The sequence below is a fragment of the Neophocaena asiaeorientalis genome, unplaced genomic scaffold (assembly GCF_003031525.2).
Source record: "Neophocaena asiaeorientalis asiaeorientalis breed wild unplaced genomic scaffold, Neophocaena_asiaeorientalis_V1.1 scaffold145, whole genome shotgun sequence".
Taxonomy (NCBI): Eukaryota; Metazoa; Chordata; class Mammalia; order Artiodactyla; family Phocoenidae; genus Neophocaena; species Neophocaena asiaeorientalis.
Genome location: NW_020172629.1, coordinates 3,959,407 through 3,973,077, shown reverse-complemented (window position 1 = coordinate 3,973,077; position 13,671 = coordinate 3,959,407). Strand labels below are relative to the sequence as shown.

The window sequence follows — 13,671 nt, the reverse complement described above, 5'->3', positions numbered from 1 at the left end:
GAAAGCGCCCCCCACCCCGGGCAAAAGCACGCAGGCACCCGCCTGGCCGGCGACCCTGGTGGCCCGGCTGCCACCCATCCCCGCGAGACGCCCTTCAACCTCCGCGACTTTCCGGGCGCGGCCGGCAGGCCCCCGGGCCCCTGCGGGTTGCAGTTTGGGCTGTGCAGTATCGCGCTGGTATAAACACTCCAGCTCGTGCTTTGCCGAATATACGCACTATTTCTGTAGGGATACAGGCTCCAGGACACCATACGGTAGGTACTTCTGGAAGACACTGCTCCCATTTTCTCGACCCGTGTGCAGAGGCTCTGGCCTCCACCACTCCAGGAAAGCTGCTTGTCCACACTGCTGGCAGAAATGGTCACCTCTCGGTCCTTATCTACCTGACCTACGGGTAGCACCTGACCCGACGTGTCATTCTCTCTCCCTTGAAACAGTCTTCATTTGGCTTCCAGATAAACCCTTCCAAAAGACCACTTTCCTGGTTTTCTCCTGACCTTTCTAGCTGTTTCTTCTGAACTTGTGTTGCTAAATTCTCCTTCACTCCCTGAACTCTAAATCTTGGAAAGGCCTTTTCTGTAGCCACACCCACTCCTGGGTGACATCACCCAGTCCTTGGGTTCCTGCTGCCACTTGGGCTACTTCTTTTTATTTATTTGTTTATTTTTGGCCGTGTTAGGTCTGTTGCTGCGCACAGGCTTTCTCTAGTTGCAGCGCGCAGGCTTCAGTAGCTGTGGCGTGTGGGCTCAGTAGCTGTGGCACACGGGCTTAGCTGCTCCGCGGCAGGTGGGATCTTCCTGAACCAGGGCTCGAACCCGTGTCCCCTGCATTGGCAGGTGGATTCTTAACCACCACGCCACCAGGGAAGCCCTGGGCTACTTCTAACAGCAGAGGCCAGGAGGCCTGTTAAACATGACTCTTATGCTATCGCTCCTCTGCTCAGATCCCTGCTGCTGGAACCAGGACTCCCAGCCTGGTCTGTCTCACTCACGGAGAACACCAACCTACTGCTATCTCCCAAACAAAGTCATCCCAATTTTAGAAACAAGAGCAGCAATATACATCTTCACTTGGCTACCTTTTCATAAAGGAAATTTACTCATTTTAAGTGTTTAGAAGGATTTAAATGGGCCGAATTTATTTTTAGATAATTATTGCCCTTATCGCACAAATAAAGGCAGGGAAAGACATGCAATACACCTTACGCAGCACCAGCAAGAGTCTGTGTTCCTAATTTTCCTGGTGAGAATCTAACATGGCTTAGAAAAAGGAAAATGGCCCCAGTGTTGATACTGACCCATGTTAAACTAGTGTCTGGGAGTGCTTAAAAAAATATGAGAAGGGATATCTCAATAGTAAGCAAGATCTACTTTATGTGGGAGCAGAAAGAATTTTGGTGAGTATCTCAGAATGGCTAAAACTACAATAATATTTTTGGTACTGGAATCAACTGAATTCTGGAATACACCTGCCATTTTTACTGTAAACTATTTTAATTTCATGTTTAATTTTTTTTTTTGCGGTACACGGGCCTCTCACTGTTGTGGCCTCTCCCGTTGTGGAGCACAGGCTCCGGACGCGCAGGCTCAGCAGCCATGGCTCACGGGCCCAGCCGCTCCGTGGCATGTGGGATCCTCCCGGACCCGGGCACGAACCCGCGGCCCCTGCATCGGCAGGCGGACCCTCAACCACTGCGCCACCAGGGAAGCCCTCATGTTTAATTTTGAAGAAATAAACTTATATAGAAAACTGTAACCTTAACTAGCAAAAAGAAGAATTATCTCCAGGTTTGGGAGTGCTTTGTTTTTAATGGAAAAGAATACAAATTGTGATTAGAATGCTGTAAAAGCAGGTACAATTCTCAGAAGGGATAAGGTTCAAACAAAATAATCATTTGTAAATTATAAGTTGTTCATATTTATAAATTATGATCTTTGATTTTTCTGTTTCCAAAAAAAGCTGAAGGTCAACAAGAGCAAACTCGTGCTGAATCGTCCCCTGTGGTTAACTGGGAGATTCAGAGAAAGCTTGCTTCTGAAATTTGCTGATATCAAAGGAAAAAAAGTCTTAACATTGTTTGGAAGACCTGCGCTAGGCACAGAATGCCCAACTATTTACTGAACGTTATGTTTAAGAAGATCTAAGGGGAAGATATATTAACTTTAGGCTCAGAGCACTCAGTCTGATGACAATCGGATGCTGACCCTTAATGAGTCTGAGAGTTCAAAACAAGATATTATAAAGGAGAAGCTTTGCCATTTAAGGACCAAAGTAACTTAAATGACTACTACTCACCTCAATCAACAGTTTTAAAGCCTCTGCAAATGAGTGAGCATTTTAGAAAAGGACTCTAATGAATAGAAAAATAAATTCTCCCAGCTCTCAAAAATCTCAGGATAAACTGTTAACTGCCAATATTATACTCTATGATACAGTAAGTGCTGAATTCCACTCAATACAAAATTATACACTATGCTGAAGTTTCACCATCTGCTAATTAAAAATTTGAAATATATGATCAAGATATTATCAAATAATGTGATTTACAGGCATTCTGTTTCAATTAAATCAATATTCTGAAGCAAGAAAAAAAGAGCTAGTTCCAAATAGAATTCAAATACGATGAAAGATTTCCTTCAATAAATATTCTGAACTTAATCGGCTTAAATGGACGTAGGTGCTTCTAACTGTTAAAAAAAAAAAGTTCAAGATGACATTACCACATCCTTGAGCTGTTTATTTATTCCCCGTCTAGAGCCTGATTTACAGGCGATAAAATGCAATCACAACCCACACCAAGGCAGGAATCATCTGCTAATGGAACTTCTAATGGAGAAGTGACCAGTGACACGAGGTAGTTCTTCCTATGTAGGAGTGCTCCTGAAGACCTCTCTGCACTTCATCACAGTAAACAATCACTAACATATGCATTAAAGAAAATTTAAATACATTATGACCCAATAAATATCATAATCAATCAATATACAATTTTCTTCTCTTAAAGATTTAATGTTCAGATACCACACTATTAGTGCTATACTATTACACTCACTTAGATCTGGACAATTTTTAACATGTTGGTACAAAGTTTAACCATTTGTGATCAGATATGTTTTAGAAACTCTGCTCCCTTAGGAATTTCCATGCAGAAAATTATATGAGTAAAATCCTTAAAGTGAGGAACTAAATTAAGTACGATCCTCAAATAACTATAGTTTTGATACTGGTTTTGTCTAAACTTCATTATTTTAAAGAGCTCTGAGATAGAATTTATACAAACTTCATTTTTAGGAGAAAGGTTTAGATGCCAAATTTTTCTCCCTGGAATCTGGTTTAAAGAGGTAACACATTCCAGGGCTTCCCTGGTGGCGCAGTGGTTATTCATCCACCTGCCAACGCAGGGGACACGGGTTCGAGCTCTGGTCTGGGAAGATCCCACATGTCGCGAAGCAACTAAGCCCGTGCGCCACAACTACTGAGCCTGTGCTCTAGAGCCCACGAGCCACAACTACTGAAGCCCGCGTGCCTAGAGCCCGTGCTCTGCAACAAGAGAAGCCACCGCAATGAGAAGCCCGAGCACCGCAACGAAGAGTAGCTCCTGCTCGCCACAGCTAGAGAAAAGCCTGCGCGCAGCAACAGACCCAACGCAGCCAAAAATAAATAAAGAAAATAAAAAAAAGAAAATATTCCAGAGTACAGCAGTAAGAGCGATCTGTTATCCCCTCTGAATCTACAGCACTTTCCAAGACTGTGTCGTCAGGACAATTCTCGATGCGAGCAGCACGTCACTGACCAGCGACGCACAGAGCTACCAGTGAGCCAGACAGCTTCCGCGAGCCAGGATCATCTAGTACTTATCCTGCCTCTACACGAATCAAGATTGGACAATTCATACACTCAGGAAGGAAAAATAATATAGAACTGCAGTAAGATTTAATTTATGCAAATAAAATTACTCTGTTGTCTGTCACTGCACTGTATAAGAACCACTGAATTTAGGGAGTATTTCAGGTTAGGCTATCAAAATAAAGGCTCATCTTCACAGCAAGAACGATAGCTCATCCTTTCAAAGATTTTCGTGCAATGAGTTATGAAACTGACATCCTTGGGAGGGAGCTGAGACTGAGTCGAAAGGGACCACTGACAGGGACAGATACTATCTCCCTGAGAACTGACACCAAGGACAGCACACAGCTCCAGGTGGGAGAGATACATTATGCCTTAAAATGAATTAAGGCGAGAAAATGATCTGTTTGAAATTTATGCTAAGGAATCTAACATCAGGTCAATGTCTGAAATTTGTCACTGAAATAAGGGGAGCCTGAAGAAAACATACTGTTAAAATGGTGAGGTCAAGCTGAAGCCCATTACTAAAGTTGAAGAACACTTAAAGTCTGTATTATTAAAATAGCGACATTTGGAATCTGAACAAATAAATAATAACTGGGCCTATAATGATGCATCTCAAAGAGATACAAATAAAGGAGCATGATTTTTATATCCAGGACATACCGATTCTCACTACCCCGCTGCTTTGTTAGGCCTGGGGTTCCATTACCATGTGTCATTAACACACACACACACACACACACACACACAACACAAAACTTACTACAGAGCTACAGTAATCAAAACAGTGTCACCCTAGCATAAGGCTAGACATAGAGATCAATGAAACAGAATCAAGAGTTCAGAAATAAACCCTTACATTTGTGGTCAGCTGACTCTCAACAAGAGTGCCAGGACAGTCTTTTCAACAAATGGTGCTGGGACAGCTGGACATCCATATGAAAAAGAATATAGAGGAACCTCCTAACTCACACCATCTACAGAAATAAACTCGAAGCAGCCGCATAGCACAGGGAGATCAGCTCAGTGCTTTGTGACCACCTAGAGGGGTGGGACAGGGAGGGTGGGAGGGAGGGAGACGCAAGAGGGAAGAGATATGGGAAAATATGTATAACAGATTCACTTTGTTATAAAGCAGAAACTAACACACCATTGTAAAGCAATTATACTCCAATAAAGATGTTAAAAAAAAAAAGAATCAAAGACATAAATGTAAGAGCTAAAACTACAAAACTCTTAGAAGAACATTCAGGTATATATTTTTGTGACCTTGGCGTAGGCAATGGTTTCTTAGATAAGGCAACAAAAGAAAAACAAAATTAAAAACTTTTGTGCTTCTAAGGAGAACATCAAGAAAATGAAAGACAACCCAAAGAAAAGGAGATAATATTTGCAGACCACGTACCTAATAAGGGACTTGAAACTAGAATATATAAAGGACTTAATAAAAGGCAAACAACTCAATTTAAGAAATGGGCCTGAATAGACATTTCTCCACAGAAGACAAGAAGCACACGAAAAGATGTTCAACATCATTAATCATCAGGGAAATGCAAATCAAAACCATAATGACACACCACTTCACACCCACCGGGATGGGTGTTACAAAAAAGACAGACAATAGTAAGTGTTGGCAAGGATGTGGAGAAAATGGAACTCGCATACATTGCTGGTGGGATTGTAAAAGGGTGCGGACATTTTGATATAGTCACCATATGACCCAACACTTCCACTCCTAGGTATGTATTTCTCTTGGCAAGAGAAATGAAAATATACTGTCCATGAAGGTCCACAGCAGCGTTACTCGTAATAGCCAATAGCAGAAACAACCCAACAATCCATCAAATGACGAACTGATAAACTGCAGTACATATTCACAGGATGGAACATTATTCAGACAAAGAAGGAGTGAAGTACTGATATATGCTACAACATGGAGGAACCTTGAAAACATTACGCTAAGGCAAAGAAATCAGTCACAAAAGGCCATGTATTGTGTGATTCCATTTATGTGAAATGTCCAGAACACGCAAATCACAGAGACAGGAAGTAGGGCAGTGGTGGCCCAGGGTTGATAGGACTGGAGCAGAATGGGGAACGACTGCTAATGAACATGGGGTTTCCTTTTTTAGGATTTGTTCTGAAATTACAGCGGAGATGGCTGCGCAACCCAGTGAATGTACTAAAGCCCGCTGAACTGTGCTCTTTAGAAGGCTGAATTTTATGGAATGTGAATTGTACTCCCAAAACACTGTTACTTCAAAATAAGTCACAAGAGCTTCACCTACTTTGCAGGCATCAGTTTTGAATGAGGGTGCTTCTCAAGTGGGCAACTCCATACACGAAGCTCCGAGGGAAGGTCTGTTTAATATAATACGCACCACAGAGAACAGAACTACAAATAAAGGAATTTAACTGTAAAGTTGAAAATGATTACAGTTCTGATTAATTTTTATAGAAGATGATTACGTAGCAACATTAGTCTCTTACTTACTTATTCAAAGACGGTAAAGCTGCTGAGTAATCACCCCTGGACACTGAGCTCTGAGCGTGGCTTGCACTCAGCCTGCTGCTGGCTCAGTGTCACCGCCCTGAGCAGAGCTGTGCCCCTCGTAGCCCCATCTTCCTGACCTCCCAGCTGCCTTCAGCACATTGCTCACCCCTCCTCCTTGGTGCACTTTCTTCCCTACTGAGACTCCACCTCCTGGGGCCCTCCTCCCCATGTGCTCACTCTGCACAGTCTCTCCAGACACCGCAGTGCAGCCCTGCGTCAGCCGGGCGCTCACCAGTGGCTGCCCCCTCTCACCTCGTCTAGCAGAGATGGCCCCTGGCCCTCCACCAGCCCCAGGGCTGCTCAACGCCGCAGCCACGAGCCACAGCGGCTGCTGACACCCAAGCTGATGAGAAGGACGACATCACAAGGAGATTCCCTGCACCGGCCCCAGGGCAGCCAGACAACACCTGCGCCATCGCAGCAAGTTCCCGCAGAGGGTGCAGCTCTGGGGCACACCTGCTCATCAGTTCCTGCCTCTCCCAGGATTCCAGACCAACCCCCTGTCTGGTTCTTTACCCACGGACACTTCACCGAAGACTGCTACCCTGTCTTTGAACACCGACCAAACCATCCACCCATTCTTCTCTGGAACTTGTGCTTTCTCTAGAGATCCTCTCTCTCCTTCCCTTGGGAGCCAAGCCGGCTGAAAAGGCCACCGACACTCTTTCCACCTGTAACCCTTCCATTTCCTTTACCTCACCCCAAAGCAAACTCATGTCTATCATGCCACCCCACTAAAAACATCACCAACGACTACCCCCCTCACGTCCACCAGCCGAGGGATGGTTACATAAATGTGGTTATACCCTACAACAGAATATTAACTGGCAATAAAAGGAATGAAGTACTGACACATGGCACAACTTGAGTGATCCTTGAAAACATGCTAAGTGACAGAAGCCAATCACAAAAGGCCACACATGTTACGATTCAATTTATAGGAAATGTGCAGAATAAGGAAACAAATAAGAGACAAACGGTACCTTAACAGATCAATTAATAGTAGAATAAGAAACAAAAAGTAGATTAGTGTTTGCCTAGGTCTTGGGGGTGGGAAGGGAGGAGTAACTGTTAATGGATGCAGGTGATGAAAATGTTCTAAATTTGTAGTGATAGCCGTACAAATCTGTGAATGCACCGAAACCGCTGAATTGTACTTATTTAAATGGGTGAATTGCATGGTTTGAGAATTCTATCTCAATAAAACATTACAAGAAAAAAACACCCAGAATACAAAAACTTGCTGATAAATCCAGTGGTCACGTTTCAGTCCTCAGCTGACCTGACCTCACAGCCTGACGCTAGGTAATCAGGGCACCGTCACTCAGGACCGGATTGCTGTCCTCGTCTCTAAAAGCCATTCTCCGCGTGGGCTCCACAGGGTCTCCCGAAAAATGTACAAAGTCTGTCACCTCAGCCATTTGCTGAACACAGTGGTTCTGCACGGCCCACGGGATGAAGAGCCAACTTGTCATCACGGGACACACCGGCCCTTTATGGTCTGGTTGTCGGCTGGCCCCCCGGCAGGGCTGGCAAACCTGTCCTGGAAAGGGCCCAGCAGCACATACTTCAGCACTGCTCAGCTCTGCCCCCGGGGAAAGCAGCCACAGGCAATATGGAAATGATATTCCAGTGAAGGCTTTTTTTAAAACAAGAGAAAACAAACAAACAATAAAATAGGTGGGTAGACTTGCTCAGGGGCTGCAGTTTGCTGCCCTTAGTTTCAGACTGTCACCTCTGGTCACTCCTCTGACCTTCAGAGGCCGTACTGATAACAGTCCTTGTGTTATAACCCAGCCCGTCTCTAAAAATGTGCTGGATAGTTAATATTAAATATCAGGCGTTCCTATTCTACTATTTCAAACAGTGGAAATAAAAATGCATTCCTAGACGATCCAAAAACCCTAACAAATTTCCCCAAAATACCATGAAAAATGTTTACCTATCTGTATAACAACACACCCAGGTTCTTGGGCAACATAAAGCATGAACTTCACTTATTATCAATCTCAGCAGTCAGTGGCCACGGTGTGTGCCCTGTGCACGGTACTTTACAGAACCAGGGAGAAGCTACATCTTCCTTCTATACTGCAAGAAACATCCCAGTATGAAGAGAAGCGGGAACTAACTTGAGGAAGGGATCTTCTGAACTGGGCCCGGTGCCTGGCAGAAGTGGGTGCTGGGAGCCAGGAAGGGGGCAGAAGGACATCTCCTCACTCTGACGAGGCGGGCTGGCCAGGAGGCCCGAGGCTGGACCGCAGCACTCACACGATCCTCCCACCTCCACCCGCCAGCCACCGCAATGGGCTGCTGACTCAGACGGTGGACTTGGAGTAAAACTTTTTGTCTGTCGTGACCGTGAGTACTTGGTAGTTAGTTTGAGTACCGGGGAATCACTTCGCACGTCCCCAAACACACCATGCTCCTCTCTAAGTTACGACGGTGGAATTCATTCATTCATTCATTCATTCAAAAACCAAAAATCATTCATTTTCAATTTCCTATGGGAATAACCAGATGATTTTTCCACCTCACCTGCAACAGCTGGGCATAAGTTTCAATTACTGATTTTAGTGGGATACTTGCCAGCCACATCATGTTAGGATTAGTAATTATCAACACTATTTAAGTGCAAAGAAGCAAACAAAATAACCTTATATGTAAACGTTCCCATAACTTAAAATGCTAGTAATCAATTAAAGAGAAAAAAAAGAAAAATCCCTTTCTTGGGGGACTGGGCCCGAGCTGTGGGGGAGAGCCCCTCCCAACGTAACTGGAGCCCCACCTCCTACGCCCCGCCTATGGCAGCCCACAAGCTATGCCACGGTCTGAACGTCTGCGTTTCCCCCAAACCCCACACACTGCGATGGCGTCAGGAGGTGGGGCCCCTGGTGCTTAGGGCACGAGGGTGGAGCCCTCGTGAATGGAATTAGAGCCCTTGCAAAGAAGCCCCACGGAGCTCCCTCGCCCCCTTCTGCCATGTGAAGACCCAGGGAGCAGGCACCAGCTCTGAACCAAGAAAGGGGCCTCCACCAGATAAAACCACGCGGTGCCCTGATCTCAGACGCCAGGCTCCAGAACTGTGAGAGGTCAATTTCTGTTGTCTGTAAGCCACCCAGTCTGTGGGATCTTGTTACAGCAGCCTGAACAGACTAAGGCCAGCACTGCTCTAGCTCAACAGTAAGTGGGACTGGCCTCCGTGGGTACCTTGGTCCTGCTCTGACTCTAATGGGAAGGTGTGCTTTGAAAGTTTCACCATTAACTAGGAAGTTTCCACTACGTTATATAACTAAATTTTCCTTTCATTTACAATAAAGGGTAAGGTGTGTTTGTATAGATGGTGTATACCATCAGATGTAGATGGTGTATACCTACAGCATTACCGTAATATCCTTAAGTGGCCAATTTTCAAGAATCTGCATACAACATATATAACACAAACTACACTGAATAACTGTGGCCTTCCACCTCACAGCACTTTGAAAATTTTATAGAACCTTAAAAGAATCACTTTTAACACTGATTATCAACAAGAGCAACTGTGAAAAGACAAAATATTTACAGTACTCATACCTATGCTAGCAGAAAAACAGAATTTTATGTGTATAAACAGAATTTTATATCATGCTTCCCATGTTTTCTACACTATATCAATAATTTTTAAATGTACGTAACTGTGTATGAAATGTGTAATGCTATAAAGCAGTTATTATGTAAGAAAACACGATTCAGGGGTTCATCAAAATTACTTAAGCAATTCTGAATAAAGACCTTCAATGAAACAGGCGGTAACCACACAGAAGCACCGAATTTTCTCACCCCGTGGTCTGAGATCCGTTTTGACATAAAGTTTACTTTACCTTTCCAAGCATCCTGCCCAGGAAGTAGTAATGTCTGGCAAAGGACTCCCCCACAAGCATCTGGGCAGCTGGGTTGGGGTACAGCAGCCCTTCGTTAGTGGTCTTAAAGAAGCCCTGGTTGGGGTTAAACCCCGACTTCAGTAGTTCATTTAGAAACTCTCTGAAAATACCACCACCGTCAATGCCAGCTTCGTCCAGGCCATGTGCATTGAGTAAGTGCACACGGATCCGCTTTTTCAAATCAGGCTCTGTTAAAAGAGGGGGGATGGGGCAAGGAGAAAATATTTTTTTAAAAAGCAATAAAATAAGCTGGTATTACAGGAAGTTAGGTAAGGGGAGCAAGAATATTAAAAATATTTTAATGCAAGACTTAAAAAAAAATCAACATTAAAAAGAGACAATGAGACAGACTGACCAGTATTTCCCTCAGAGCCCACAATGGGAAGAAGAGAGACGTTCCTTTGCACTGATACTGACAGACCAAGAATGGAGTGAGGCGGGGGAGGTGTGTTTGGCAGAAAGTACAGTTATCCCACATATGCTAAAGGATGTAACAAACTCAAATACCAGGAAGAGGGGAATGGAACTGAGGACCTAAGGATAATACTGGAACAGAAAACTATCACCAAGAAAGGCGAAAAGATAAACGAACAAAGCAGATGTCAACAAAGTTAGCATTACAAAGACCCCTGGAAAGAGGCGCAGGACACGAGTCAGAACACCAGAAGCTACATCAGTTAAAACGATGTTTGGCTGGAAAATGGGGGAAATTTTTGGTTACATAATGTACCACAATATGCAGTTTTTAAGTTGCTTGAGTCTGCCTGACATGTGAGGGGTGTTTCCACACAGGTCCTCCTAAGGACAGCACTGAAGAGCAGGGGTGCCAGGCCCCGGACTCACTTTCAATGAATACAATAGCCTCCGACACAGGCTTCAGGGCACAGGCCCCAAATACGGGGCCAGTAGACGTGATTCTACCACAAGTCAAAACCAGGGGCTCCCTGGCTTTATCAGGGAACAGGTCTGACAAAGTAACTGACGCGTCCTTCACCGTTTCCCACCCATGTCCTTCAGGTGCTTTGCACACCAAGAGCCGCAGGTGGAGGGCAACTGAACCCAGGTCGCAGGGCTGCACCCGGGTCCGCGCTGCAGCTGTCTTTCCGGCAGTGTGCAGTCGCCCACACGTATCTGACCCAAAGCATCTCAGGGGACAGGTGAGCTCTAGAAAACAGCCCGGAAAGGGGTCTAGCAGAACGTCGGTTCAGCTGAAGCCCAGCACTGTGATGTGCGAGTGTCAGCACTGAGGTCACAGGACCTGGGGTGTGAATATTCCATACTTCCCTTCCAACAGGGCCGACAGTTTAACGTGTGGACTGAGGCCCACGGCGCCTGCACAGGAGAGGGCCGCCCACCCATCCTGCCACAGGGACAAAAGCTGTGCCTGGCGAGCTCTCCTCTAGGGCAGTGCAGTGCCCACACCTCCCTCAGGAGTAAACAAACCCGACCAGAGGCGGCAGCAGCGTCCTCTTGCGCTCGTGCTTGTGAGGGAATAACCACCGCTGACGTCTACCCCGAGCTGGCAGAACTCACGCCAGGAATTTCACATACATTAATCATTTCCAACCCTTTAACAACCTCTGGGTTAAGAATAATCCCCATTCTCGTGTGAGAAATCCAAGGACAGGGAAGGTTGAATGACTCACCCAAGGACATACAGCTAATATTGTAAAGGGTAGTGCTGTAATTTTAAAACATGTCTATTTCCTACAAAGCATAGGTTCTTTTCTACTAAAACACATTCTTTGATTTTTAAAATTTAACTACACTTAAATGAAGAACATGCTTTTCACTGATGATTAAATTCCACAAACAATGTTATTTGCATCTATTTTGATCAATACAATTACCAAACATGTTCACCCTCAAGGCCTAGGTAAAATGCAGAAAGAATTCTAAGCAGATAACCGTGGATGCAACACAAAAATACAGTCGGTTCTTTGTGACCTTTACATATATCTTCTCAACACTCAGTTTTCAGGATAAACTACAAGCATTTATGTGTCATGTACAGTATTTCTCAAACCGAATGCCAACAGTTAGCAGCAGCAGCAGGTTTCTGAAAAATTCAAAGTGTAAACATTCTGTAAGCGGTGATGCTCAGCCAAGGCCCGCCCGCTAACCCTCGGGGGGCGGGTCTTTGTATCTCAGAGGCTCCACAGCCACTCACAGACGTCACTTCCTCAATTGTGGCCAGAACTGAGATTCTGTGGTTCCCTGAAGCTCATTTCTGTAAACAGCAATATACAATAGCACCATATTTTTAGAAGCAAATCTAGTCTTCTAGGTATCTTGCCACTACTTGATTCAAAAGACAGATTAGAAGTATCTACTTACACAGTAAGGTTGGGGTGGGGGGACCTAAGTCATATATTACAGTTGACCCTTGAAGAATTCAGAGCTTAGGGGCCCACACACAGTTGAAAATCACACAGCTGTAACTTGTGACTCCCCCAAAACTTAACTACTAATAGCCCACCGCTGACCAGAAGCCTTACCGACAACATAAACCGTCGATTAACACATATTTTGTATGGTATACATATTATATACTCTACTCGTACAATAAAGTGAGCTAGGAAAAGGAAAATGTTATTAAGAAAATCATAAGGAAGAGAAAATACATTCACAGTACTGTACTGTATTTATTGACATGTCAAGTTTACATCATCTGCTTTCAAGATGAATCGCCTGGCTGTCAGTACCTACACCAACACTGTCTTACACGATACAAAACACTGTAGATGTTATACACATTACTAACACTAGACATCAAAAATGAAAAGATAACGTGAAAACGAAATTCCTATTTGTTTACAGGTATAACGATTCATGCACTGATAACAAAGCATCAAGAGTATGACTGTTTACGGTAGCCTAGCCTATACGCTAAGGAATGAATCCTTACAGCATGTTTATGGCATACACCATTACAGTCGTATCCATAATACAGTATTGGTAGCATTGTTACATGTTTTTAAAAATCACTTACCTGTGATAAGCCGATAAGCAGTTTCTCCAATTGCCGGAGAGAGGGAGGCATACGGTACGGTAACGTAACTTTGAAAGCAACGTTTCGAGAGTCAGAAAGCTAACACATCGTTAATTTTACAGTCAGCATCACTCACTTTGCACTTACGTAAGCACGGGCTGTCCCCTTCAATACAAGTCCTGCACACGACGAATGTCATCTGTCTGCACAATGAACACCTGGGCCACGATGACAATGACACAAATGTCTCACATGGTTCTTAGACTTTCCCAGGAAGACACTCACACACACAAGAGCTAAGCCGCTCACTGCGAAGTGGGAGTGGATCAGCACAAAGGCCTTCGTCCTCGTCCTCG

General features: G+C 44.5%; 1 protein-coding gene across 3 annotated transcripts in view; it reads right to left on the bottom strand.

Moving 5' to 3' along the window:
- Positions 1-13,671, bottom strand: part of UBE3C (ubiquitin protein ligase E3C) — a 118,236-nt gene that overhangs the window by 29,935 nt on the left and 74,630 nt on the right. For all 3 annotated transcript variants that reach the window (XM_024739191.1, XM_024739192.1, XM_024739193.1), the window contains exon 18: positions 10,264-10,511. In XM_024739191.1, the coding sequence (XP_024594959.1) occupies positions 10,264-10,511 (248 nt within the window). The remainder of the gene's footprint in view (positions 1-10,263; positions 10,512-13,671) is intronic.